Genomic DNA, 26,897 nt, shown 5'->3' with positions numbered 1-26,897 from the left:
ATCCATATATGCAAACCAGTTATATGAAATGTCAGTTAAATCAACTCTGATCTCCCAAATACAGTTTTTATTACTCAATTCATTAGAAAGGCTCTTAAGGTAATGAATAGTTGTCACTTTTATCAAGGACCACTGGTTCCTTTATAAATGTGCACTAAAAACACAGAAAGTTGTTTTAAAATATTTGGCTCCATTTGCCCTCACCTTGTCTCTGAAGTGACTGTAGGATGCAGTGTGGTCTGATTTAGCAATTGTGAACATCAACTGTATAAATAATAGTGTACATTTAAAAAAAAAGGTGAAGTAGAGCTATAAAATAATTCAACTGCATAGATTTGAACTGTTATCTAATGCAAAAATCTGTTCCACGTAACTTCTTTGTTTTCTTTCCTTTAGCAAGTCCGCATGCAACACCATCGACTCTTCATTTTCCAACGTCACCCATTATTCAGCAGCCTGGGCAATACTTCTCACACCCAGCAATCCGCTATCATCCTCAGGAGACTCTGAAAGAGTTTGTCCAACTTGTCTGCCCGGATGCTGGTCAGCAGGCTGGACAGGTGGGGTTCCTAAATGTAAGGAAGCTATTTTTATTTCTTCAGAAGTGTTTGTCCTATCTCACATAACTATGGAATTATCTTAACAGAGTGTCACACATGTGAACGTAGCACCTTAAAATACTTGCTACAAGAAAAAAAAATATTAACTACAGGAAAACAAACGTAGACTGTGGTGTAATTAATGTACTTTGATAGAAAGAGCTGGTGGTTCAATGACCTTCTGGGATCCCTGTACCAATGCTTCAGCTTCAGACATTTGAACCCTAGTTCCCCTGGGTTTAACAAAATACAAAGGCCAAATAATTTTTATTAATTATTCCTTTGGCGTTGGGGAGAAGAGCAAGAAAAGGGAGGGTGAGAAACAGATGTTTCAGATCAGCTAAGTTCATTTAAAAAAAAAATACTGTCATACAGCACTTTAGATCAAGTTGACCAGTACTTGAACCCAAGATGTTAAAAGTAAAGTTTATTATAGTTTGTTATTTCTGTATGCGGTTATCTTTTCCCCTTATCTCTATGAAGAATTAAGCAGTGTTCCAATGCTTCAAATAAGCATTTTCATTTTTTAATCAACTAAAGTGAATCATCCTCTTCACTTTATTGAAATAACATTCCAGTCAAATACAGAAATGAAACTTTATTTACATCGTATCTACAATAATGCTGTGGTCGTTTCATGAAATAAAATGCATGTAATTGTGTCCCACCAGCAGAATAATGATTGGCAAAATTGTTATTACTTTCTTATATACATAACATTGAAAGTGTTAGTAAACCTGCAGAATTAATGTAATTCTTAGCATTACTTTTATTTAATAAGCTACGTTGTCTTCAATACTTTTTTCCTACCAAAATACCTGATTCTGCATATCCCAGCCAGTACTGGCTTTCAATAATGTCTGCAATATGTTAGCAGTTACATTTATGTCTAGACAACAAATCAACAGAGTGCTTTTCTTTTTCCTTGAGTATATGCTTAGTTTAGCCCAAACCATCTGTATTATGTACTGTTAGCACATTCACAATGAACATACAGCAAAGGTCTACTTGGTAGGAAATTGGCCTACTTGTAAGACAAGTAAGTATTTGAGAAGTGTTACTAAATATATTAGTTTATTAAAGGTGCTGTCTGTTGAAAAATATCTCTGAAAAATTACTTTTGAGTAAGGCCTCAACCAACCAAACATGAGTAACTGTACTCCTTGAAAGCAAGAGTACTACTCACGCATATGAAGTTACATACATATACAAGCCTAATTCTTATTTACACTAGGGCCCTTTTACGTCACTGCCAGTGGAAATTACAGTTGCACCCACGTTCAGGCCCGTTTACATTGCCACAGCTGTTAAAGTGGTTTTAGCGTAAATGAGAATCAGGCCTGTAAATGACTGTAGGATTGGGCCCTTAGTTCTAAATAATTCCTGTTAGTGGAAACCTAAGCAAAGATTTAAGTACAATTTTTCTTCAGCAGTATTCAGAATATGTATCTGTATTTAAAACTGAGCTTTTATCAATGGAAAATTGGACATTCAGTGCCAGAAGAACTGCAGTTAGGATCAATTTGTGGAGTGCTGTCAAAACTGATCTTGTCATTTCTGTCACTAAAACAGAATACCTGATTCACAAGCTGTCCTACTTTTTTTTTTATAATGGTACTGCCATCAATTGGTATGGTTCTCAATAGTCTAGTTGTATATTAAGATTGAAATTTTCCATACCTAGTCCTTGTTTTTGTGATGCTGAAAGCTTATTTAGTAATGGACAGGAGTTTTCCTAGTAATCACTTGAAATAGCATAGCTGAGTACGCAGAACCATCCTGCCTCTGATTATGTACATCCCAAACAAAATACTTGTACTTTTTTAATAATGAAAATAAAGCAGATGTAAGCTCAATTGTTTCTAAGCAGATACCTAATGGCAGCTGAAATGGGAGCTGTGCTATTGGTAATTTTATGGGAATATAGGAGTGCAAGTTGCTTAAAATACATTAACTTATTTTTTCCATGAAATAAAATAGCTGCTTGACTTTTAAACAACCTCAAAGTTAATCTCTTTTCCTACTAATGAGTTTCTTAAGAAATTTAAACTTACATCCCAGGCACAGATATTCTAAGGGAACAGTAGAGGCATGAATGTAGAAAGCGTAATGGGAGACAAAATTCTGCCTAAACTTGTACTGTAGGTAACTTAGTTTTACACAGTGCAAGAGTGTAATTTGGTCCGGGATGATTCTGACCAGTTGCTAACTTTGGAGAAACAGTTTGGCCCACTAAATAGGGTGAATTTCTTGGTTAAAAATGAAAGATGAGTTTAAAAGTCTTTTGCAGTTATTGCAAGATTTTGAGATGGGTTGTGGTACAAAGCCCACTGAAGAAAATGAAGAACAGAAGATGGCAATTTTTCGTTCCAACCTGTTTACTTAGCATTGAGAAATTAAGCATTTGCCACACCGAATTTTAAAGTGGCCTCTCCTGTTGCTGGAGGCTGCTAATAGCTAATTTTGTCTTTTGTTTTTGGCAGCCCAATGGCAGCCAAGGCAAGGTGCACAATCCATTCCTTCCTACCCCAATGTTGCCACCGCCGCCGCCACCACCAATGGCTAGGCCTGTGCCTCTGCCCGTGCCAGACACAAAACCTCCAACCACATCGACAGAAGGAGGTGCCGCCTCTCCTACTTCACCAAGTAAGTACGGCTGCAACAGGGGAGAGGGAGTTCAATAAGATTCACACTGTGGCAGCTACCATGTATCTTCTGTTCATCAACCAGGAGGACTGGACTGTGCTCCTCAAGTTAATTTCACAGTTGTCAACTGCATAAGATTGACAAAAAAAACTACTGCTGGCATTGCACATAGTTACACACCGGAAAACTCATGGCCAGCAGCTAATGTATGGGTGGGGAGCGGGGATTTTCAAAATGCTCTGTAGTTTTGTGAAGAAGCTATGCTACTGGCCCTCCACTTGTGTCCCACGACCAACCCTAGACGGCTCTACACTGAACTCAGGGGCAAACCCACACAAAGAGTCTTGCTTCTTGTCTAGACCAGGCCAGACCGTCAGACTCCCTGGAACTCACTCCTTTTAGAGTTTCTTTGAGAATAAGTCTTTCTAGATGAACCCAGACTCATTACGCTTATGACCAAGCTCCCTGGCAGGCCCTGCATTTGGAGCAGTTAGCTTGTGGTATTTCTTCTACTAAGGGGGAGAGCATTAATGCTCTTTTCCCCACCCACACAGCCCTCATATATTTTGTGTAGCCACAAGTCAATTAGTCAAATTCCTGTGTGTACATTGGAGCCACCATTTTGGATTCACTCTGCTAGGAAGCAAATGTGCATCAGCTGTGTTTGAAGCTTTAAACACTTTGGGCATGCAGGGAGTTAATTGCAAATGGTTTAATGAAAAGATGCTCAAATTGTCATTTAAAAACAAAGGAGAAGTTTTCAGTACTTTAATGGCAGGGGGACTTGTTCCCCAATTAAATGAATCCAAGATGAAGTCCAAGAATAAGCCATTATTGGAGTGATAAACATTTTTATTTCAAATGCCTCCTTGAGAGTTTACAATTTCAGAGATGGCCACCGAGGAAGCACATTAGATAGATTAGATGGAGAGTGCCCAAAAATCAATGTACTCTAAAGAGCAAATCCCTGTGTATGCTTTCAAATCTATATTATTTAAATGCTACATGTGGCCACTGCTTGATGTCCAAGGAGGCATGTATTATTCAACAAATATAAAGCCCAAGTTCTTAAAGCTTCAGGCACAACTCAGGTGATTCACACCTCAGAGACCAGAGGCCAGTATTGTGGCTGTGACATGGTGGGTTCCATGGGGCATTGCATGGTGGGCTCCATGGTGGGTTCCATGGGGCATTGCAGGGTCCTGACATTTGTTGTGTTTTCATGGCATTCTTTAACTGGACAGGATTGTTTGCGTTTCAGGCTGAGGATACTTTGGCTTGCTTGGGAATTATAATTGTGACAGAAAGGATGGGAAGGTGGGATTTAAGACGCGGATTTAAGCGAAGACAGACCCGTAACTTAGAAGTGTTGAGAGTTCATGGTTGCTAGTACTGCTCAGAAAATTTCTGTCAGACTGAACCCCTCCCCCCATTTTCTGGCCGTTTCTTACCAACACTTTTTATATCATGAACCTGTTTGTCTTAGCACTTTTGATGTCAGGTATCAGTTAACTTAATGCTTTCTAGCTCTTTAATAAGTTTCAGTAGTGGGCCACGAAAAGGTTAACATTTACTCACTGATGAGTAGTATTTGAAATAACTCAGTATTTCCCTGTCTTTAGAGTTGGAAAATATGAAGTCAGGATACTATACATGCCATCATATATAATTATAACTCATATGTTACGGGCAGTTTGTGGTATTTAAAAGAAAAAAATATCCAAACCCATTTTAACAGTTACCTTAATGTTTATTTTGTGTGATCCTTGGATTCTATAAACAATAAAGATGTATTTGGCCAGATTCTTAGCTCATGTAAATTGACTTACCTACACTGAAATCAATGGAGCTACACTGATTTACACTACCAGGCAGTCTGGCCCATTGTGACAAGGAATGTTCAACCAGGAGCTGTCAAGATAATCCAGGTTTTCTCAAGAGCAGCTAGTTAATGGCGTTTAAACAAAAGATTAGGAAAAATAATTACTGTTGGTAATTAGTCAATCTGATATCTAAACATCCACTTCTGTACATTTTCAAGCATGCACCTTCCATTTGATAAGAGTCATGAATGTTAAAAAGAACAGTGAATTGAGTTTTAAAGATGTGTATAATACATTTCCATAAAATATGGACTATAGGAATGATTTCCAAAAAAAAATATACCACATACATATCTGAGCTTGTTGAAGCATGTGTAGTAAAATAAACTGCCAGGACTTTTCCATGGGGGAACACCCATTTTTAACAGTCCCAGGAGAGTTCAAATGGCATTGTTCTAATCTGTAGCAACCCTCAGATTTTCATTGCTTTCCGCAGAATAGTAGCCCAGAATACACACATACACTCACTGGGCCACTCTCCATATGTTTGTCTTGCTGGACTATCTTGTCACATAATGTTCTGCAAATTTAGAGCTGTCCTTCAAAATGGAGGACAGGTAGCATCTCTCTCCAGATTATAGCTACGGAGTTTTGCTGACATACATCAGAAAATGTCCATCACTGCAACTCAGAGTCCGTAATTTTCTGGATCCTACTCTGTTCCTTGCTCCCATTATACAGAGGACTTTGTTGTTTATTGGGGTCCTTAACTAAGTGTAAAAACTGTCAAAGTGCACTGGTATCTGTGTCCTTAAGCAGTATCTTGAGCTCAGAATACGTAATGTACCACAGAAAGAAGCCCTTGCTGAGAAGTGTTTTGCTATTGTGGGGGAGGGGTTGTTTGTTTATTAGAGTACGAATAGTCAGTACAGAGTCACCAGAACTACATGAAAAGATGTTTTCCATGGTTACGCAGTTCCAAGGCACCAGTGCAGGAAGCATCCCTTTATTATGGCTGTCTCCCCTCCATGGCATTATAACGAGGGAAGTCATTTACTGAACAGAAGAGGAAGTGCTTATACAGGAGTGATATTAGCATTTGGCCTGACTCTCCTTTGCTGTATGAAGGGGAACAAAGGCCCCAAGGAAATAGGTGAAGGGGATTGGAATTCGTTTCATGCTGTTTCCCTCCTTTGATCTGGTAGAAAGCCCTCTGTAGGAGCATTCATTTTGAGGCTCTACTAGACTTTGGAATATGGCCTTCCTGGGGAATGGGGTGGGAGGGGAAGTGAAGAGGCCAGGAGCAGCTGCTCAATATGTGATGCTCTCCTGGGAAGTAGAACTTAAGACCACAACACAATGTCATGGTGGTTAATGATTCTCAGAGCAGCAGTAAAACTCTCCAGCAGTGAGATTAACTTTTTGTGGAAAGCATGTCCATATCACACTGCTTAAGGAAGGAAAACCCTATGGAGGTACACTGAGGTATTTGCTTCTTGTGCTCTGGTCTGAGATGCAAAGACTTGGGCTCAGAATTTCCAGTTGTAGGTCCTACCACATTTGCAAGAGTAGTATCTCCATCGGTGCGGAGATTCAGGGGAGAGGGGAGCTCATAGGATTTCTGGAGTTAAGTTTTTCCTCCAAGCACAGGTTTTTCTGCAGAATAACTTATCCTTAACATTACACAGAGACCCTTGGTTAGCATCCAGTCTTTCCCCCTTCTGGGGATTTGGTTTTATTGGTAACTCAAAACCAACACAACACGAACATCACCCTATGCTGCTTTCCAAAGCCTGACTGTTCCTGGAATTGACCTGCTGTGGCCCAAAGAAACACCACCTCCCTTATGTGCTGATTGGAGCTTAATAGGGCAGTAGAGCCAACTGACTGAGCAATAACTCCTCAGGGTATTAGCATCTGAGCCCAGGGTGACTAAGCAGAAACCTTCATTCCCATACAGGGTCTAAGATTTTTTCCATCTTGTTATCCAATTATTTTTAAAAAACACGACTGTTCTAGTGGAAGTTATTTCCTAATGCTCCATAACTGAGCCTAGGGAGAAAAACCTTTTCTGTTCCACTTGTAGGGCAAGAGAATTATCACTTTTGTGACTTTGTACAAAGAAGCTTTCATGTTAAATGGTGATTGTAGCAGGAAGAGAAGAGTAATCTTGTAGCTGAAGCACAGGACTGACAATCAGGAAGGTTGAGTTCTAGTTCTTAATCTGCCACACATTTGCTGTGTGCTGCTTGAGCAAGCCCATTCAGCTCTCCGTGCTGTACCTTCCCAGAAAGGAGGATGATCATGATGACCACTTACCAACATTGCTGACTGTGTACGTGTTGCAGTGTGCATTAAGATGCTCCGATGGAGTGTTTTACTGCAATGCAAAGTACTGAATGTGTGCATGTTCTTATACATGGCGTCATGTCTGTCTCCCCAGAGGGGTGCAATGGTCTTAAACTTTAGCAGTAGCTATCTTATAAAATGGTGTAGCTATTCATATCAGGAACGTGTGCCCATTTTTCTTCCTGGCCTGTAAAGGAGAAATTTCACAATGTATTAGACTAGCACTGACTGGAATTCTGCTTTGCCAGCAGACAGTCATCCTTGTTAATTCACAACCAAAAGATAGACTGCACTCTCTTGCATGTAACAACACTCCTTTTAGCAAAGTATAGGTAAAAGGTCTCAGCTGTAGGAAAGTGCTGCTTTATAATAAATCCCACTCATAACATTGTTGGTTGTTTTCTCCTGTCTTTCATGCTGTTTCTTCCCATTTTGGCTAAATATCAGAGGCTTCTGTGAGCAAATGTTCTTTCCCTGCCAGCACTTTCGCTCTTGCTTGTTCCTAAAGTGAAGCATCATAGCAAATTTGTGGCATCATGCTCATTCCGTGGCTATAGACTATGGTGTCGGAAATTCCCCACAGCAGATTCCAGATGAAGAAAGGCCGGGCAAGGCAGGAAAATGTTCTTGTTCAAACATGAAGGGCCGGAGTTTCAGCTGGTGTAAACTGGCATAGATCCGTTCACTTCCAGAGGAAGTTTGTAGATATACATTAGCTCAGGACATGGCCCAAAGAGCCGAGAAGGGAGGAAAGGATGATCTTATGGTTAAAGCACAGGACCATCAGAAGACTAAGATTCTATCCTTGTTACCTTTCTGTGCCTCAGGTTGCCCCCCTGTAAAATGAAATATGAAAATCCCACTATATAGGAAGTTATTTAAAACACATAATTTGATATAGCTTTAACTAACCAGTGGGATTTCCTAGTTCCTGTCCTAAAAAGAGGAGAGTAAAAGTGCCAAATGATAGAACCTCCGGGAATATCTCAACCCAACCTCCTGCATCAAGCAGGAAGAACTCTACACTGTACTTGGATGGGCAGTTTCTAAGGAAAAGCCAGAATATTGCAGGAAGCGGTTCAGGGATGTAGTAGCTGGCACTTTTGTACCCGATATCCTTCCCTTTACCAAACTAGTATTAGAGGGGTAGCCGTGTTAGTCTGGATCTGTAAAAGAAGCAAAGAGTCCTGTGGCATCTTATAGACTAACAGACGTTTTGGAGCATCAGCGAAGTGGGTATTCACCCACAGGACTCTTTGCTGCTTTTACCAAACTAGTGTACCAGCATGGTAATAGAGATTGCTGCTGTTGAATATTCAGCTTTTTATATGAGACACAAAATGGAGGTTGACTATTTGTGGTCCTCAAAAGTCCTATGGTACTTCACACCAGGGTATGGACGTTAGCTCCAGTGTCCTGGTGAAAATCTATCTTAAGGAATTACTTTCTCACTGCATGGATGCTCCCTGTTATTTCAGCATTCTTCAGCTGTAAACTTTTTTCTTTTTTTTTTTTTTACTGTTGCTGTTTGCTCTTAAGGAGACACCAACTTGAAATCTAAGCATTTTCAGGAAGTGAGTTAAAAGTAGTTGCAGGTGCTACACCAAAAGAAGAAACATTCCACCCCAGAGGTGGTCAGCTGAAGCGACTCCTGCATACAGTATATAGTTTATGAAGTGCCTTAGAATCCCTTGGCATGAAAGGTCATTGAACTGACAAAAAATAATTAAGATAGGGAATTGTATGGAAAGCATGATAAGGCTAACACTCCTAGCATATATACTATACTATGACATGTAGTAAGCATATATGTGAGGTTGTCAGTACCTAAACAACACATAGTAACTTTTAGAACACTTTTGTAAGTCAAGTAATGTGAGAATTTGGAGCTTTATTGGCCATTGTATAAAGTGCACAATATTTCCAAATGCTTCATAGTTACCCATTGGTCTAAATTTTTAGCAAGTGCATTTGTAATATTACAGACGTTAACTTTATAGCCATCACAAAATCTTGCATCCCTTTGCCTTAAGTAATTATTTGGAATGGAAATAATGCTACATAGTACTAAGGCCTGCCATGCAATCCCAAAGCCAGAATCCACCCTAGTCATCACTAGTTTACTGAAGTGCAGAATTTTTTTTCTTGTGCCATATGCCCATCTCACTCTTAAATCTACACCTTGTGTTCATCAATGCCTGAAACCATGAGAATTACAATGCAGACACAAGTCTTTCTGCAGTGGAGCTCTGCCACAGTAAAACAATGTAGTGATATGCAATGGCTGAAAAATGGAAGGTAAATCTGAGTTTCTTCCCTTCACCCATTGACTGTTTCCCTGGAGGCACCTGCTCCAAAGAATTAATTGATCCATTTGCTCATTGTCCATTCATGCTGGAAAAAAGACAGGAGGCCACAGATGTAGTTTAATTAGGCTGCAACTTTATTCACTTGAAATGTCTGGGAGCACCTTGCAACAAATTGTACAGTGCAGGAAAGGGGGGGGGATGTCAGTTCTTCACTGTTCCAGATGTAGGAGCCCTAAACTCCGCTTCCTCAGCTCCCTTAAAGGGGGCTACGAAAAGGAGGGGGTCATCTCCGTGCTGTACAAGATGTAGGAGTCCCAAAACCCGCTTACTCAGCTCCCTTAAGGGATGCTTTCCTTCAAATCCTTGTCTAGTCCACTGTATCCAAAAACCATATCCTGTCCATACCAAGTACCTTCACTGGACATGTGCCAGGAGTGTTACTTAATTTGCAGCATTATAACCTAATCCCTCCCACACTCCACCCCACCAGGTCCTAGACCAGCTGTAGAGAAAGAAAAAAAAATCCACCCCACCTAGGTGGTGGAGTGAAAATTCCTTCCCAGCGCCACAGGAAAAGGGCAATTAACATAATATTCACTGCAGGTCAAGAGGAAACCCAATCCTTTTGCCAAGATGGGTGCTGCCAGCCCAATCCTGATAAAGAGGGCCTTTCCAGGCCTGCATGGGGTATAAATACTCTTCCAGTCATTAGGAAGGGCACGGCAGTGACCTCCTGATCTGGCCCCATCTACTTCCCATCCTTCCTATGCATGGAAATTTAAGTCCTCTCCTTCCCCCCACCTGCTGTAAGGAAGCCTTTAAAGAGGCAATGCCCGAGTATGTTTTGCCTCATGAAGAAGCTCTGAAGAGCCAGATAGCAAGTGCCCAGTTTTGAGCTCTAAGACAACTCTTGCTGCTGCAGGAAGAATCTTCATTTTTGTTAAATGTAGGATTGTAAGGTTGGCTAGATCAGTGACTCTCAACCTTTCCAGACTACTGCACCCCTTTCAGGAGTCTGATTTGTCTTGTGTACCCCAAGTTTCACCTCACTTACAAACTACTTGCTTACAAAATCAGACATCAAAATACAAGTGTCACAGCACACTACTGAAAAATTCCTTACTTTCTTATTTGTACCATATAATTATAAAATAAATCAATTAGAATATAAAGATTGTACTTACAGTTCAGCGTGTAGTATACAGAGCAGTATAAATAAGCCATTGTATAAAATTGTAGTTTGTACTGCTTTTATGTAGTCCATTGTAAAACTAGGCAAACATGTAGATGTGTTGATGTACCCCCTGGAAGACCTGTGTGTACCCCCAGGGGTACACGTACCTGGTTGAGAACTACTTGGTTAGATGCCCCTTGCAGTTAAATCACAAGGAGAGAGGCAATGCAAGTTAAAGCAAAGATAATTTATAGATTTCTTTAAAAAAATTGCCTCATTCAGAAGAGCCTCAATAGCTGACACTATTGACAGGCACGCATGAATTACTGGCTTTTTTTTTTTAATTTACCAAGTGAACACACATGAAAAAGTAAGGAGTATGCATCACAAATTCATTTGTAGTTTAGTTGTAATTACTCAGAAATACTTGGTAACATGCCAGGAGTGAGTACCTTGTAAAAATAATCTTAAAAATATGGAAACTCACTACAGTGCACTAAGTTCCTCTTAAATCTTTGCTGCAAATTATGGAAAGGCAACCATGTTTTGTGGGAATATTAGCAAAGCTTTTACAGTAGTTTTGGGATGAGGAGAAACTCAACATAGCAACCATTCTGAAAAGTGCTGAGCACCTTAAGATTCCATTGGAGTGGAAACTGAAAGTGTTCAGTTTCTCACAGGATGGGGACCTAATCCATATTTAAGACCTCCTCAAGCATGCATTAGTAATAGCATCACTTTGATAACATATCCTCAAAGATCATTCTATTGACATCTGATCCTTTTAGCCTGACATGACATTACAGTATACGGCATTCTACTTGTAGTCTCCAAACCAAAGGTCTGTCTTTCACCAAACACTTGGCTTTTATAAAAAAGGCAGTAGCATTTCACCTTCACTGACAACTCAGTATCTTTATATTTAATTATCCTTATTTTTCCTCAATATGAGGTGTAACCTTAATACTTAGCTTAATACTTAGCTTCACTGGAATTTGGCAAGGGATTTCCTTTTTTTTTTTACAGCCATTTTCACCACTTCATCAAGGAGTTAGATTGTCAGTTAGATTGTATCACATGTTATGCATTCCTTGGCCCTTAAACATATATAACTATTAAGGTACATATTTAGATCTGCAAACACAGAAAACTGAGAAAAGAAGACGGTGTGTGCAGTTGTCAAACCAGCAGAACACTTAGCATACTGAAAAATTTTTTGAATTTGGAATTGCTCTGAGTTCTGGACTGTTGCAATGGAGAGATGTAGAGCAACAATAAAATCATTAAAGTAGTTCAAGTTTGGAAGTAATCTGGGTTCTTGGCTTGTATTGCTCTTAATAGCTTTACATTTTATGGGAGCCATTCCAATTTTTAAAGAGAGTTTCAGCCTTGAGACTGATTGCACTTACTACCCCAACCAAACTGCAACCCATTATTTTTTTGCCAAGGGAATCTTAGTTTGTCAAACAGATCACATGAGTACTTAAGAGCGTGTAGACTCCAGCAATGAGAAAAATCAGGGCTTTAACTGTGTACTGTACTATACTGGTATGAAATAAGGGCCTAATCCTGGTAACATACACATGAATAACTTCACTCAAATCAATAGCTTTATTGAGATCAGTGTGAATTACTCATATGAGTGAAGATACCTGGGAACACATTTGCAGGATCAGGATCTATAGTATATGTTGTTCAGCCTTGTACCGAAAGACCTGCCCCTCTCAAAGACAAAAACAGTTCAGATGAACTGAGCACATCTTCTGGATGCATTACATCATCTTATTTGAGTATGTTGAAAGGAATTACTTTCATTTAGTTCAGTTATGTGCTTGCCTATATATTCATCATTAAAGCAAACCTTTCCAGTGTCTACAATCAAACTCTTGCTCTCTAAAACGTTTGCACATTTCTGTGTTAAACATCTGCTTAGGTGGCTCTGAGACAGTGTGTTTTGGTGTTGTTTGTGTGTGATCTAGTGCTGCTTCCTCAACGCACGTGTCCCTTCCCTTCACAGCCTACTCGACACCCAGCACCTCCCCCGCAAATCGATTCGTCAGTGTTGGACCTCGGGATCCAAGCTTTGTAAATATCCCTCAACAGACACAGGTGGGCAGCTTTCAACTTCTCTGTATGCAGTGCAGCTTGTTATTCTTCTGTGTAATTTAAATGTCTCCTGACAAAGTGGGCCACATTTCTTCACCACTGTCAATTCACCCACATGGTCTCAGTAACAACGGTGAAATGTCACTCACAATTTGTGTTTGTCTGTTGTGTTTTATTGGCTTATATGGTAATAATTCTTCCATAATTTCTCCAAACTCTCTTGCTTTCCAAGGCATTGGCTTCTAGTGTGCAATTTTTCCTCTAGGACCAAATTTTCAAATTCCTTTATTGCATCTGACATATTTGCAAGTGCATCTATTTGCACATGCAAAAGCCCAGATGGGCCAATCAGGTAATCATGGACTTCAGCCCAGTCCTACACCACTGAAGTCATTTCAATGGGAACAGAATCCAATTCTTAATTTGCCATTTGTATGCAAGGTTTTGAGCATGCCCGTGATTTTTTTTTTGGTGCGGGGCCCGGGAGATATGGAAACCAATGTGTTCACAACTACTGTGAAGGCCTAGTTAAGGGAGGGCCTTTGAAAATTTGGCTTCAGATGTCAAAATGCAAGTTAAACCAAAGAACCAACAATTTAAAGCTCTAGCATCTTGTTTGCAGCCAACATCATATTTCACTGCAGTGATGTTGAGGTGACTATTCAGAGATTTGCTATAGTTGAGTCAGAAGCTCAAGCAAATATTTTTATTTCTTCAGAAGGACAGGGTTTAAATGTGCTTTTTCCAAGCTGTATCAAATTCTTAGTATTGATTAAGAAAATAGTTTTGGCAGTTTTTTTAGTGGTTAATTTTAGCCAGATGTTGAAAAAAATTAAAGCTGTGCTCAGTAGCTCTGCTTAGTATGGTTTTAGGTTGGACATTAGGAAAAAGTTCCTAACTGTCAGGGTGGTTAAACACAGGAATAAATTGCCTAGGCAGGTTGTGGAATCTCCATCTCTGTAGATATTTAAGAGTAGAAGCAGCAAAGAATCCTGTGGCACCTTATAGACTAACAGACATTTTGGAGCATGAGCTTTCGTGGGTGAATACCCACTTCGACATGCATCCGACGAAGTGGGTATTCACCCACGAAAGCTCATGCTCCAAAATGTCTGTTAGTCTATAAGGTACCACAGGACTCTTTGCTGCTTTTACAGATCCAGACTAACACGGCTACCCTCTGATATTTAAGAGTAGGTTAGATAAATGTCTATCCAGGACGGTCTAGACAGTATTTGGTCCTGCCATGAGGGCAAGGGACTAGACTCGATGACCTCTCGAGGTCCCTTCCAGCCCTAGAATCTATGAATATCACATTATGATGGAGCGGTATAAAAATGAGAGGAACTAAAGTGCTAGGAGAACTACGGCTTGTAGTTTGAAATGATTTCCTGATTACTTTACAATGATTTTAAAGGTTAAGATTAAGAAGTATTTTTAATACATTTGTGATGATTTAATATGGCTGTGATTATTTAAAAATAATAATTTAGCTGGGGTGAAGTTTTACTTTTTATCCACTTCTGTACAATTAGATGTGAATAATAAGGATATAGCTGCATAGACATCACATGCTACAATTTCAGAACATGCATGAAGACAGAATCCACATTGTGATGTGATCAATGCCTACCCTATCAGTGTAATATGACTGTGTAACTTATTACTGAAAATTGTCCATTTACAGGGCTGTGACCAGATGCCTATGAGCACAATGTTTTCTTGCTATCTGTTCCTTTTGTACCATTTGTTAGGGGCTTTAGTTTATAGCTGTGTCGACAGCACAGGTTAAACTACATTGAATCTCGAACCCTTCCTGCATTAAACAGGGTCACAGAAAGTACACTAGCAGCTGGGGGAGGGGCGGTTTAACTCTTCAAGTTCTGATTTCTTTAGTTCATTAGTAAAGGGAAGCCTGTGTCCCAGTTTCAGCTGTTGGGCCTCCCTTTTAGTGCCTCCTGTTTAATCGATATAGAAGGCAAGTTTTCATGCGTCTTTATATTTAAGTCATAGAATTTCCCTTGTGGTTTTGGAAAGGATCATAACAAACAGAAATACATTGAAATAAGGAAATAGAACATTTTAAGGTGAGCTGCTAAAGTCTTCAAGCATTTGGCTTTTTTCTTCAGTGTCCAAGAAACTTGAAACTCTTTGGAGAATGCTGCAATAGCTTTTCTAAAAGGCTGACAATACTGATTGGCAGATTGTTACATAGTGGAATATAACAAAATCTGAATCTGTAAGCTATCAAACTTCTTTGCATTTTTAAACTAGGTTTTTTGTATTTGATTACTGTGAATTTTGAACCCTGCAAGTTATGATTTAGGCCATTGGAAAGTGTTCTGGCCCTATTGTATGTGCTTTTATATAATATTGGATAGCAAATGACAATACCCCTGCATAACTCCAAATTAAGGCAAAACATGCTGCTATAGATAAGGAGACTGCCAGTCTCTCTTACTACAGCTGCATCCTTTGTGCTACTATACTTCAGGGTACATCAGCATAACCATTATGACCAACTGTGATACTGGATTTATAGTTTGCCATAAAAAGCCACTGTGAATTGAAATTATTAATATAACAGTTCTGAAGGAAACCATGTTTTAAATCAGAGAAGTGGGGGTGAAAATACCAAGAGAAGTTAATGGTTAGGGAGCTAGTTAACACTGTTCTTGTCAAAACAAATCCACTGTTACAATGAAATTTTTCCAGGACATTAGAACCGTCACTTAGGATATTTTCAAAAATATAAAAATAAAAACAAATGAAACACTAATATATTGAAAGTGGCTGGGGTTGCTGTTTCCCATCAGGAATTGTACAGTGCATTTATTTAGTAATCAGGTGAAGAATTGTACGGCCTGATGTTGAGAGATGCCAACACTCACAACTCCAAGAGTTCAGTGGGAGAGGTGAACACTCAGTACTTCTGAGCGTCAAGCTAGTAACGTTGTTACTTTTGCTTCAGCAGAACTCTAGAAACTCCATTTTCTCCTAACTTAACTCGAATGGTTCATCTCCATTCTAGAGCTGGGCCCAAGCCAAAAGCCTGGATTTGAACACTCCTGACCTTCGTGGAAGTTCCGATCCAGATAGAAACTTTGAGAAATGACAAAATTTTAGAGACAACTTTTCAAAAGCACCATATTTTTTGCCCATTTTGCAGCTGTTAAACTGTGTCATAGACTGCGTACCTATAGTCATCAATCTCAAAGTTGCTACAGCATTGAACAAGTCCACAGTGATGTGCAAGTGCTATTTAGTAGAACGTACATTTCACATACCTGGATGTGCAAGGGGCTCACACAGCAGTGAAATAAAATAGTGAACAAACTAACAACAACAACAATGTTGGCCTGGCGCAGGAATTATTTTTCCTGTTCTTAAACAATAGAAGGTAGGAACATGCCTTTTTTAGTGGCCATTACGAAAATCAGCAATGGATATTTCTGTTAACACTCTGTTCTAATTAATTCCAAAAGTCCTTAAATGTGAGTCATTAAGGACAACATTTTAAATAGAAAAATTGATATTTCATTATCATAGGTTGTCGTAGAAATACCTCCTGCACCAGGACAGATCTGGGGCAGAAGAACCGGACAAATAACTGTTTAGTAAGTGTTCATGTAGGAGCCCAGAGAAGACTAAAGTTTCAAAAGGAGAGGTTTTTATAGCAGTTCAAACAGTTGTGCAAATCTAGATACACTCCCTCCACTATCCCCATCTATTACTGTTCTGCACCAGCAGCAGCTCATGGTCCCATTTTTAGGGCTATTTAAAACTGACTTACTATTTGGGCTATTGGAAGGATCACTTCAGTTGGCCTGGGCCTTATTTGATGACAAAAAGGCACAGGTGCTGTAACCTTTGCTTGATAAATTGTTTACTTTAGCTGCCTGACTTGTAAGCAATACAAGGTCTTCAGCTTAGCTGCCTTTGCCATATGCAAATCAGAAATACAGTATGCCTGGGATACACGGTCTACTATTTCAAAAGCAAGCTGGTCCGGATACCACATGATTAAGTAACAGATACATTTCTTGTGTTGACATAGTCTTGTAAAAAGAAAAGTGGCAGAGGAAATGGAAAGTACCATCATATTAATCAGGGGCTAACCTTCTGGAAGCTACTACAATCCTATAAAACAAATAACGTCTCTCTCTTGCTGCAGAAAATAATGAAGCAATGAGCATGTGGTCAGCATAATCAGTCTAACTTAGCAGCTGGGGTTTTTTTAGGACCAATATGTAGACTCAGGCAGATTATTTTTTAACCAGTGTTTGTCAATCTGTAAGGCTGGATACAAAAAATACAAGGTTTTTTTTTCCATTCTGATGGGTTGGGAGCCATATAAATTCAGTTTCCTACAGCTGCTTGCCCACCACACTTTGATTTCCGGGCAAAGTTTTTTCAGACACCTCACCCCCCCCACACACACACACGCACCACAGCTCATTAGAAGTTGCATTTCTGTTGGCAGAATCAATTCCTGATCCACACCAGCTCTAGTCCATTTAACCCTAGCTAAGTGTTGCAGTGCATGAACCTTGCAGCTTAAACACTGGTAAAGATCCCTGGTACAGCAAACACAGTAGTGTTCGTCGCACAAGAGACAACTGGCCATAGTTGGTCAAGAAGCTTTTGAGAAGACAGAATTTTAAATGCCCTGCTTCTTTGCTGGTTTAATGGAAAGAGAATGCCACCAAATTTCCTCTTAAGAAAATACTTCAAAGAAAGACGCCAGTTAAATTTAAAATCACTGCCTGATAGCCTCATGCTCCATTTTACATTTGATTCATCTTAGTTAGCTTCCAGATCTTTGTTAACACAGGAGCAGGTACTGACTCAAGAGGACACCACTTCGAGGATAGAAACAAGGTAAATCTGTTCCTGTTTCTCTGACTGCACCATCTAATTCCCAAAGTAGAATCACACTACAAACATTAACCAAGTTTCTGCTCTCACTTCTGCTGATCTGAGTCTAGAGTAACTCCATTAGCTATAGTGAAGTTGCTCTGGATTTAAGAGCAAAATCTTGTCTATTGAGTATTCATAATAGTCATGGTAGCAGAAAACACATTTTTACCCACTGCTGCAATGCAGAGGGCATGTGGAAATAAAAGCTATCTAAATAAGAAAGCTGCACCCTTTCCTCAGCAATAAGATAGAAAAAACATAGAAGAGTACTTACTAAAAAGAGAGATATAACACTCACAAATGGCAACTTTAGGGCTGGAGCTGCTTGGTATTGCCAGATTTAAAGGGCTAGAAAGGCATGCTGGGAAGAAAATTCTATAAGAGCGCTACCCTTCCCTAAAGATAATTAAGGGAGGGGTCCCGCCCCAGGAAGGGGTTGTATGTGTGTGCTATATTACTAGGACATACAGCTTCTTTAGGTATTCTGTTATCCTCAGTTTCTTCTATGCTAGTTGGGAATACCTTTGTATTCTCTGTTTTAACAAAACTTTATTTTATCTTTATAAAACATTGCCTGTCTTCTAACTCAAGTGCATATGCAGATCTAACAACATAGTGCATGATTGCTTTTTTCTTGTTAAGAGACAAAGGAAAGACTTTTCCCCTCTCCTCTCCCCTCCCCCCCCAAAAAAACCCTCTCTGTAATTTTTCACTGGCAGCAACATCTTCAAGCAAAAGCCTGAGAAAAGAAATGTGCCTTTCACTGTGCTCTGTAGGTTGGGCTCTGTCAGCCAAGTGAGAGAAGCAGATTCTAGAGTAGATGGCTCTCCAGTGATAACATTCAGTCATCTAATTCTAGAGAATGTCACACAGGTGACCCAACTGACTTCAGCTGCCTGCCATCTCATTGGGAGCAGAAAGGCAGCCTTTCAGGTAACTAGGACCTAACTGTATGGAACTTTATAGAACAAAGGCAACACCATGAAATGGACCCAGAGGTATAGGAAGTTAGTGCAGTTCCTAGAGAGCTGTTATTCCTGCAGCTGATGCCACCTGGCTGTTTTGTATCCAGTTTCCATTGGCAGGAGATGGAAAAAGAAATCATTGCAAAAATGTTTCTCTTAATAAGTAAAACATGTAACTTATGTTGTGGGGAGTAGTCATTTTGCTACTTGATTCCTACTTCAGCCTCACTCTTGTGCCATTACAGAAAGGGAGAGTACAACTACTAGTCTTATCTTTGGCTGATGTTTATGAAGCTTATTAGCAACCCCCTTGGGCTGTAATGAGAGATACAAGCTTTCCCTCATCACACCTTTTCCTCTTCTCTCCCTCATTCCCGGGGGCTGTGCATTACCTCAATGTGCGCAGCTTCTGCTGGCCCTCACAGCAGGGAACTTAAGGTGACTCCCCAGCTCAGGATTCCATCATATTACTGCAAAGTGCTACCAGCTGCACCAGGGTTCTGCTTAACAGAGCAGTTTGTGTTCATAAAAAGTGTAGCAGCAGCTTGTGAATTTTACATTACAAGAGGTACTCAGAAAAGGCAATAGGAAAAATGTCAGTTTTTAGTTTCCTAGGTCCTGAGCTGAACCATCACGAATTCAAGCCTGCCCTGTTTGGACAGCATTGTAGCATTCACAGATTTGTTTGCCTGTCGCTCATATATATCTGGTGACTCTACTTATATCCAAGTTAGTCTTGTCCTTCAGCCTGAAAGTAGGTCTTGTGTTGGCGCACAGAGAGAGATGAGAGAAGCCTAATTTTATGAAACTGTCTACACCAGTCAGCCCACTGAGAGCTGTGTACACCGCAAAGCAACTTCTATAGCTGCTGGGCCACAAAGTGTTGGCTACAAAGTTCCTTGATTATAGAGGCTGCTTCCTGATTTCACAGTGGGGGTCACCTTCTCCTTTCAGCAGGGGCTGCATTGCTCCACAGAGCCATTTCCCAAATGCTGCCTATTGCGGGAAATGTGGAAGTTGCACTGAGTGAGAATTTGAATGAAAGAGTGGAGCCACCTCTGGCTACACAACAGAATTTTAAAGCATCCAGGTCTCGCAAGCACATTGTTTGAAAGCTCCTCTCCAGAGCCCGCTTTTCTTCCAAACCAATGATCTGAGAGCTTCCCCACACCAGCGACAGGGAGTGAGGCTCACCTACCATTCCTGAAGCTCCGGGTATAGAGACGTACCCCATAGATTGCTTTTAAGCAAGTTGGGCCCCAATACCCTGATGTGGACCCAAGCACTGGACTCCAGGTCCGCAAGCCCCTAGTGTAATGTTTGTGCAGGCCTTCACAGCAGCTGTGCTAGCCCCGAACACTTTATACAGGGGGGATACAAAAGTGGCCTCAGAATAGAGGGGGAATTTTGTCACCTTTAGCACCCTCCCTGGTCAGTTCAGCACACAAAACCTATGTAATTGCATAGAAGCATGGATTGGCATTTCAATCTGCAGGATCAGAAGGGTATCCCTCCAGAGAGGGAAGCACTTGTTACCCCCAAAGGATAGAGATTTCTGAAAGACTTGTCAGTGCCATCATGTGGCCCCGTCCTCAAAGTAGGTGTGAGCCAAACCAGTCCAGAAATGATTGGGTAACTCCCAAGCAGGGGGATATTTTACTGGGCTTTTCTTCCTTCTCCTCTTTCTCCTCCTTGAATGCCAGGCTGACCCCTTTCAAAGTCCAGTACTATGCACTCCACTTCCAGTGTCCATGAACATTATGGATGATTATTTATGACAGACAGAGACAGATTTCCCAAACCAAGCCATTCAACTCGATACTTCCCCCCCAGCCCCTTCTCCCCATTTATAACAAACAGGAAGCTTGTTTGGAAAGCACCCCTTTCTTTTGGCTTTTATGGGTGTGACTTATGCTCCACAGCAGGGGAAAAGGAAGGGGAGTAAGTATGTGGGGTGGTGAGAGCCGGGAAATGTGGACATATGATGAATGAGATGGGGAGATGTAATTTCTTACTGAATAATTCTCTACAAGCTGTGCAGACTTTCTTTTGTTAAACAATTACTCCAAAAGGCAACAATTCTATGCTTTTTCATTGAAGAGCCTTCACAGTAACAATGGCCTGTGTTCTCCTTGTCTAAGAACCTCTGCAAACAGCCAGCACAGTTTTCTGTCTTATCTTCAGCAGGAAATGTCCTCTAAAAATATCTCATATTTCTCTCTGTAAAATAGATTTAATAGCCAACCATTTCAAATGGCTTTAAATTGCCTGGAATTGGAAAAAAAAACTTCCCCATATGGAGGGGTCATTACATGATTCTCTTTTATGGGAATTCTTGCATCTTCGTCTGAGCAAGCATAAGATACCAGCCAATGTCAGAGACATAATACTGGATCAGACAGAGCATTAGTCTGATGGGGCATGACAGTTCCTGTGTTCATAGTTGCATGCTATATGAACTAGGCATAGAATGCATGGAGAAGGCCTCCCAGGTTTCTAGAACAGCTTTTAAAACTAATAACGTTTGGGGTGTGGGGGGGTTGATTTGTTCATTTGTTTTTTGGGAAGGAGGATGGGTGGGGATGGTTGCCATCAAATCCGTTAGATGATCCAAAAGAATTTAAAGTAATTGGTGCAAAAGGAGTTCCATGCCTCAGAACACACTTTGTGAATGTTTGTTTCATCAGATATACAGCTGACACGGTTAACTGTAATGGGGTGGTGATCCCCATTGAATTGCAGATTCCTGTGACTGACTGAAATACTACAGGGACTTTGGTAATACCGTGCGTGCTGCTCACACTCTTTCCACTTGCAAAGTTGCAAATTTTTTCAAACCCACACACACACACACATATCAAACATACAATCATAAGGTGAGACTCCAGTTATGTCCCTCTTACTGTTTTTATTTGTCTTAGCTGATTTCCTGCCCATCCCCCACCCCCAACCTCCATTGCAGATAACGGTGCATTGGATTAGTCTGCCTGACTGCTGCATCAGGTCCCACATCGATTTATTGACTCTGTCAGAGTGGCTAGTTACAGTAATTGTTACAGGAGCAGAATAGAAAGCAAGAATGTGTCCACATTAAAAAAAATGTTTTGTTGTTTCTTTCCTTTTTTTGCCCAATAGATCTTTAGGTGTTTACCTAGCAGAGAGCACTTTACTTAAGTTAATCAGCTCCTTCTACATTATTAATTGTGGCAGTTAGGGTGCTACATGACGACAAGCATGTTATGGAAAACACTGATCTCACACTTGAGCAAGTTTTCTGTTCCTTCTCTTATTTCATGACTGCTTTAGGATACTGCTAAATCACATTTCCCTGATTGACAATATGCTATCAATACTGTTGATTTGGGAGTCAGGCAGAGAAAAAAGAAGGGAGGAGATCTTCAGAATATTCTAAAGCCCTGGCAAGAAGTCACTGTAACTGTGTAATGGTAACAATTTATATGCCTAGCCTGATTTCTGTAACATACATTTTGCTAGGAGTAGTGGTTTAAGATCTGCTGTTTAATAAGTGATTGGGATTTACAAAGAGGGCTAACGGAGGCCTTTAAAATCTGTATACAGAACGTGTGCATATAATGTCATTAAAAAGACACCTACTGATTTTTTACAAGGGGTTTTGGAAATGACTGCCTTTGAAAGACATTTTATGGTAGTTCAGCTTTCACATTTGATACCTGTATGTGCTCTGTAAATTCCACACAATCTGACAAAACCAAATAGGTGTCACGTATGACCTGGATGGAAAAGGTCAACACTTACATGGCTTTTCCTTTCACTGGAGCATTAACATTTTTGCCATCTGCTGTATATATATTTTAGCGACTCCTCACTAAATAGTCTACAGTAAAGGATTAGGACCACACCATACAATACAGTAAAGTTCAAAAATTAAAGGCCATAGCCTCTGCCTAGTTCTCAATGGACATGTGTTAACATCACAAAAACCACCACTACTGCAACTGACATCTTTTGTTAGTGGTCTCAGCAGAGGGGCCAAGAACTGAGGTAGAGACCTCTACAGGTAGATTCTCTGCCCTTAACAAGCAAGATAGCATTCTACAGGAATGGACCAAAACAATACGTTAGTATATATTTTATAAACATAAGCCAAAGAGGCACCTTGGTAAGGCAGTAAATGTCTCATCCCCCAAACCCCTGTACTTCACTGACAAGAGAGCCAGATTATTCCAAGTTAATGTAAAGAGGGTACAGGAGGAGGAGGAGGTAGCTGGGACCACTGAACATGGTTTATGCATGTTCCGTGTTCATGTCTCAAAGTGATGCCTGCAAACTTAGACATTTTGTAATGCACATATTCAGCATGCATTTTTCAAATAGTCATAACTAGGTTACATCAACTAGTTAAGTCATAACTAGGTGATACTTCGGGTGGACTACTCAAAGCTTGCTAAGTTTCAACTTTCAAACGTCAGCTGTTTTTGATGTAGTCAGTTAGAAAACATGTCGTTAATTTGTTTTTGAAATAACAAAAATGTCTTTATTTCACTCTCACCTAAGTCAGAATCAGCTGAAGGGATTTTCCTCAAACTTTCCCAAAAAATTCCATATTGTGCAGAGACAACTCTTGGACAGTTTAAAAATGTACCCCCTAAAAGGTGAATTTGGGGAAAACTTCTGATCATGAGAAATAAAGGGGCTGTAACTGAAAACATTAGAGAAAGTGCTGAGCTTCAGTTCATTTGGAAATTTGACCCCATCAGCTCAGAGTTAAACAAAGACTGAATGGCTAGCCAACTACAAAAGCAGTTTCTCCTCCCTTGGTGTTCACACCTCAACTGCTAGAAGAGGGCTTTATCCTCCCTGAATGAACTAACCTCGTTATCTCTAGACTGATTCTTTCCTGCATATTTATACCTGCCTCTGGAAATTTCTGCTACATGCGTCTGACGAAGTGAGTATTCACCCACGAAAGCTTATGCTCCAATACGTCTGTTAGTCTATAAGGTGCCACAGGACTCTTTGTCGCTTTTTACAGATCCAGACTAACACAGCTACCCCTCTGATACTTGAAAACATTTTGTAACCTTAACTTCATAATATGTAATATGAATATTGTTAATATCCAAATTTCCAAGATTCATGTAAAAATATAAACGCAAAATCTTCAGGTATATTCATTTTTCATGAACAGGCTCTGACACTGTGTACAAATACCACTGTTTGCACATGCTAATGGATGTGACCGAATTTTTTAAGAGCACGTTTTTTTATTCATTACATATAATAAATGGAAATCACTTAATCCATCAGTGAAATGCAGCCCTTGTATACAAATTTACGTATATTATTCTGTACTTTGATATATCTACAACATTGTAAATAAGACAGAAGAGAGGAATGTCATACATAAGAGGCAGTGCATTGAGTTAGGTGCTTATGTATCCAGTTTGAACGCACAATATTTTTTCTGTCTTTATTTGCATGCTGATTTGGCCTATGGTTTTTTAAAATTTGTATAAAGCACTTTGTGGTCTTTTAGGTTAAAGGTTGCTGTATAAATCTAAGATATTGGGCTGTCTTTCCATCATTGAAGTCAATGGTAGTGGGAACTGGAATAGACGCATCTGTAGGAGTTAGTTTAGGTAACTGCTATGCAATATTCCTTGATTTTTTTTTTAAATCTGATTATATTCTGCTTATGAATAATTGTGTGGTGCAGACTGGATAACGTTCGTCTTTCACAGAGAAGTTAAGACAAAAGTTAAAATTCCCATTTTCTTTGCAGGAAAAGACTGAGAGTGCAGCTTTACTGTGAAAAGTGTCTCTGTAAAAATTGCATCACGTGGCTCTATATTTATTATCCCTGAGTGATCCCAGAGAAAATTTATTCAGTTTATAAGTACAGAGATGTTTTATTCTAACTTACCAGACTTGTAAGCTCAACCTGGGATCTGTAAATCACTGATACCTCCGCTTCTGCACTTTATGCCACCTATGTAATGCCATTGTCTCCAATTGGAACTATATTAACAATTGTGTTGATCTTGCATGAGCCAGACTAGGATCCAGTTCATTCTCCCATAGCACTGTTGGCTTTTTCAGGACTGTACGGAGTAAATGCAGGAAATACTTAAAATAAGGAGCTAAGATTCCAAATACAGCTGAGGAGCTCGGTTATTGAATACAACGGTGCTACTGTTAAAAAGTATCTTTTCATTGTAGAGCATCACATACAGTGATTCATAAAACAGTGAAGTGGAACCTTTAATTTAAAGTTCAGCATTTATAGTGGTAATTTTGTCTATTTCCTCTGACAGTATTAAGTAAATTGAGATAGTTTAGTTAGTTATTACTAAACCTGATAATTAGTATTAATCCATTTCCCCTGCTATATACACAAATATTATGAAACTATGATAATGAATCAGGAAACTCTCATATTTTGACTTTTAATGTCTTGAAATCTACCGCTAGTTTTATTGGCACATCATAATATGTTTGAAAATCACTTATCATTGGCCAAAACTCTAACCCCGTTAGTCAGCCATATCTAATACAGTATTTCTTCATTCAAAGACTGGTGATGTACGGAACAACTTTCATATTCTTTAATAGAAGACTCCCTACTCCTTAGTCCTCAATATAGTTTCTTTTCCTCATCTCAGTCACCAAGATCCTGTATAATTGTGACCTTTGTTGGCCAACGAGAGCTGCATTGGACTTTATTTGGCCATGTCTAGCTGGGCCAGATGGTCTCTGCAGTGTAATATGTAATGTTCCTTGGTCCATCCCCGAAGGCTGAGCATGTTGCCACTGCTGTTTCAGCAGATCCAGGGAGCAAAACATTGATCCCAGGAATTAAACCTAGGTATTGTGCATGGCCTTGAACTTTTCTCAGAGTAGTTTGTTCAGTGTAGCAGGATACAGTTGTCAAGTTCTGGGATGGAATCCAGACCAGTGAGTGGTTGTGTCACTGTCTGCCCTGAAACCCTGGGTACCTTAAATGCTCTGCTGCTGTGGCTCACAGCCTGAACACCGACCACAAGCAGATAAGCGTGCATGTCAGACCCTGAGCGCCTGGGAGCCCTACATTCCTGGATTAGCAGTCTTGACTGCAGCAGCCTTCGTATAGCACAGTGGCAGCCTTCTGGCTTCCACCAGTCTTGGTTACTACTTGCAGGGTGACTCCAACACACCCCGTCCCGAAACTCCCCAAAAAGTTTTTCCTGAAGTGTCCATCCCTCTCCTGGACCACTCAGAGAAATAATAAAGTTTGTTTGCGCCGTTAAAGGGACCCAAACACATTACAGCTTATTAACTTAATTGTCATAAGTACACCCTTCCCTGCAAGCATGGCACTGAGTTGGTTTGTAGTAAAAATAAAACAAATTTATTAACAGTAAGAAATAGGCGAAGTGATGCCAAGTAAAAGAAATAAAAATCAAGATGGTTACAAGCAAACCAAAGTAAAAATATGCATTTAAAAGTCTAAAACTTAATCTAGCAAGATGACAGGCTTTGTTCAAAATGGTTTCTTTTGCCAGTCTTCTTTCTTGCTGCCATGTCTGACCTTCCCTCAGTCAGGACCTTCCACAGAAGTAAAAAGTGCTGGGTTCCCTTGTCTTCCTAAGGTGAACGATCTTTGCCTAAGCAGATTTCTCACCTATATTCAATCCCCAGAGACTTCAATCCCTGCCTTGGTTGAAGGACTCATCTTTCTCAGCTTGCAAGAGCTCTGTTGCCTTGTGTCTGTTTAGTGATGAACACCAACGATGGCCTTGCTTCAAAAGGCAGGATGACCTTATGCTGTTCTTCCCTCCCTTTGGTCTTCCCAGTCCCCGCCTCATTTCTATGTAAATGGGACTGCTATTGTTTTGGGTCATATCTTGTGTAACTTCATTGGAGACACGTGGAAAGCTGTCTTCCCTCCTGCCTGGGTAAAATCTAATTCTCCCTTTGTTCGGTCATAGTCTGTAAAACACAGTATCGATGAGTATTCATAATTCCTTATATAGTGTCAGTACATA

The 26,897-nt window shown here is 40.1% G+C and overlaps 1 protein-coding gene across 6 annotated transcripts in view; it reads left to right on the top strand.

Moving 5' to 3' along the window:
- NFIA (nuclear factor I A) overlaps nt 1–26,897 on the top strand; it is a 303,342-nt gene that overhangs the window by 256,725 nt on the left and 19,720 nt on the right. For 2 of the 6 annotated variants that reach the window (XM_050962038.1, XM_050962035.1), the window contains 3 exons: nt 397–575; nt 3,083–3,245; nt 12,918–13,009. In XM_050962038.1, coding sequence (XP_050817995.1) covers nt 397–575; nt 3,083–3,245; nt 12,918–13,009 — 434 coding nt within the window. The remainder of the gene's footprint in view (nt 1–396; nt 576–3,082; nt 3,246–12,917; nt 13,010–26,897) is intronic. The other 4 variants (XM_050962036.1, XM_050962033.1, XM_050962037.1 and 1 more) reach the window with 2 other exon arrangements.

This window comes from Gopherus flavomarginatus, chromosome 7 (genome assembly GCF_025201925.1).
Source record: "Gopherus flavomarginatus isolate rGopFla2 chromosome 7, rGopFla2.mat.asm, whole genome shotgun sequence".
In the NCBI taxonomy this organism is placed as follows: Eukaryota; Metazoa; Chordata; order Testudines; family Testudinidae; genus Gopherus; species Gopherus flavomarginatus.
This window is presented reverse-complemented; position numbering and strand designations above follow the sequence as displayed.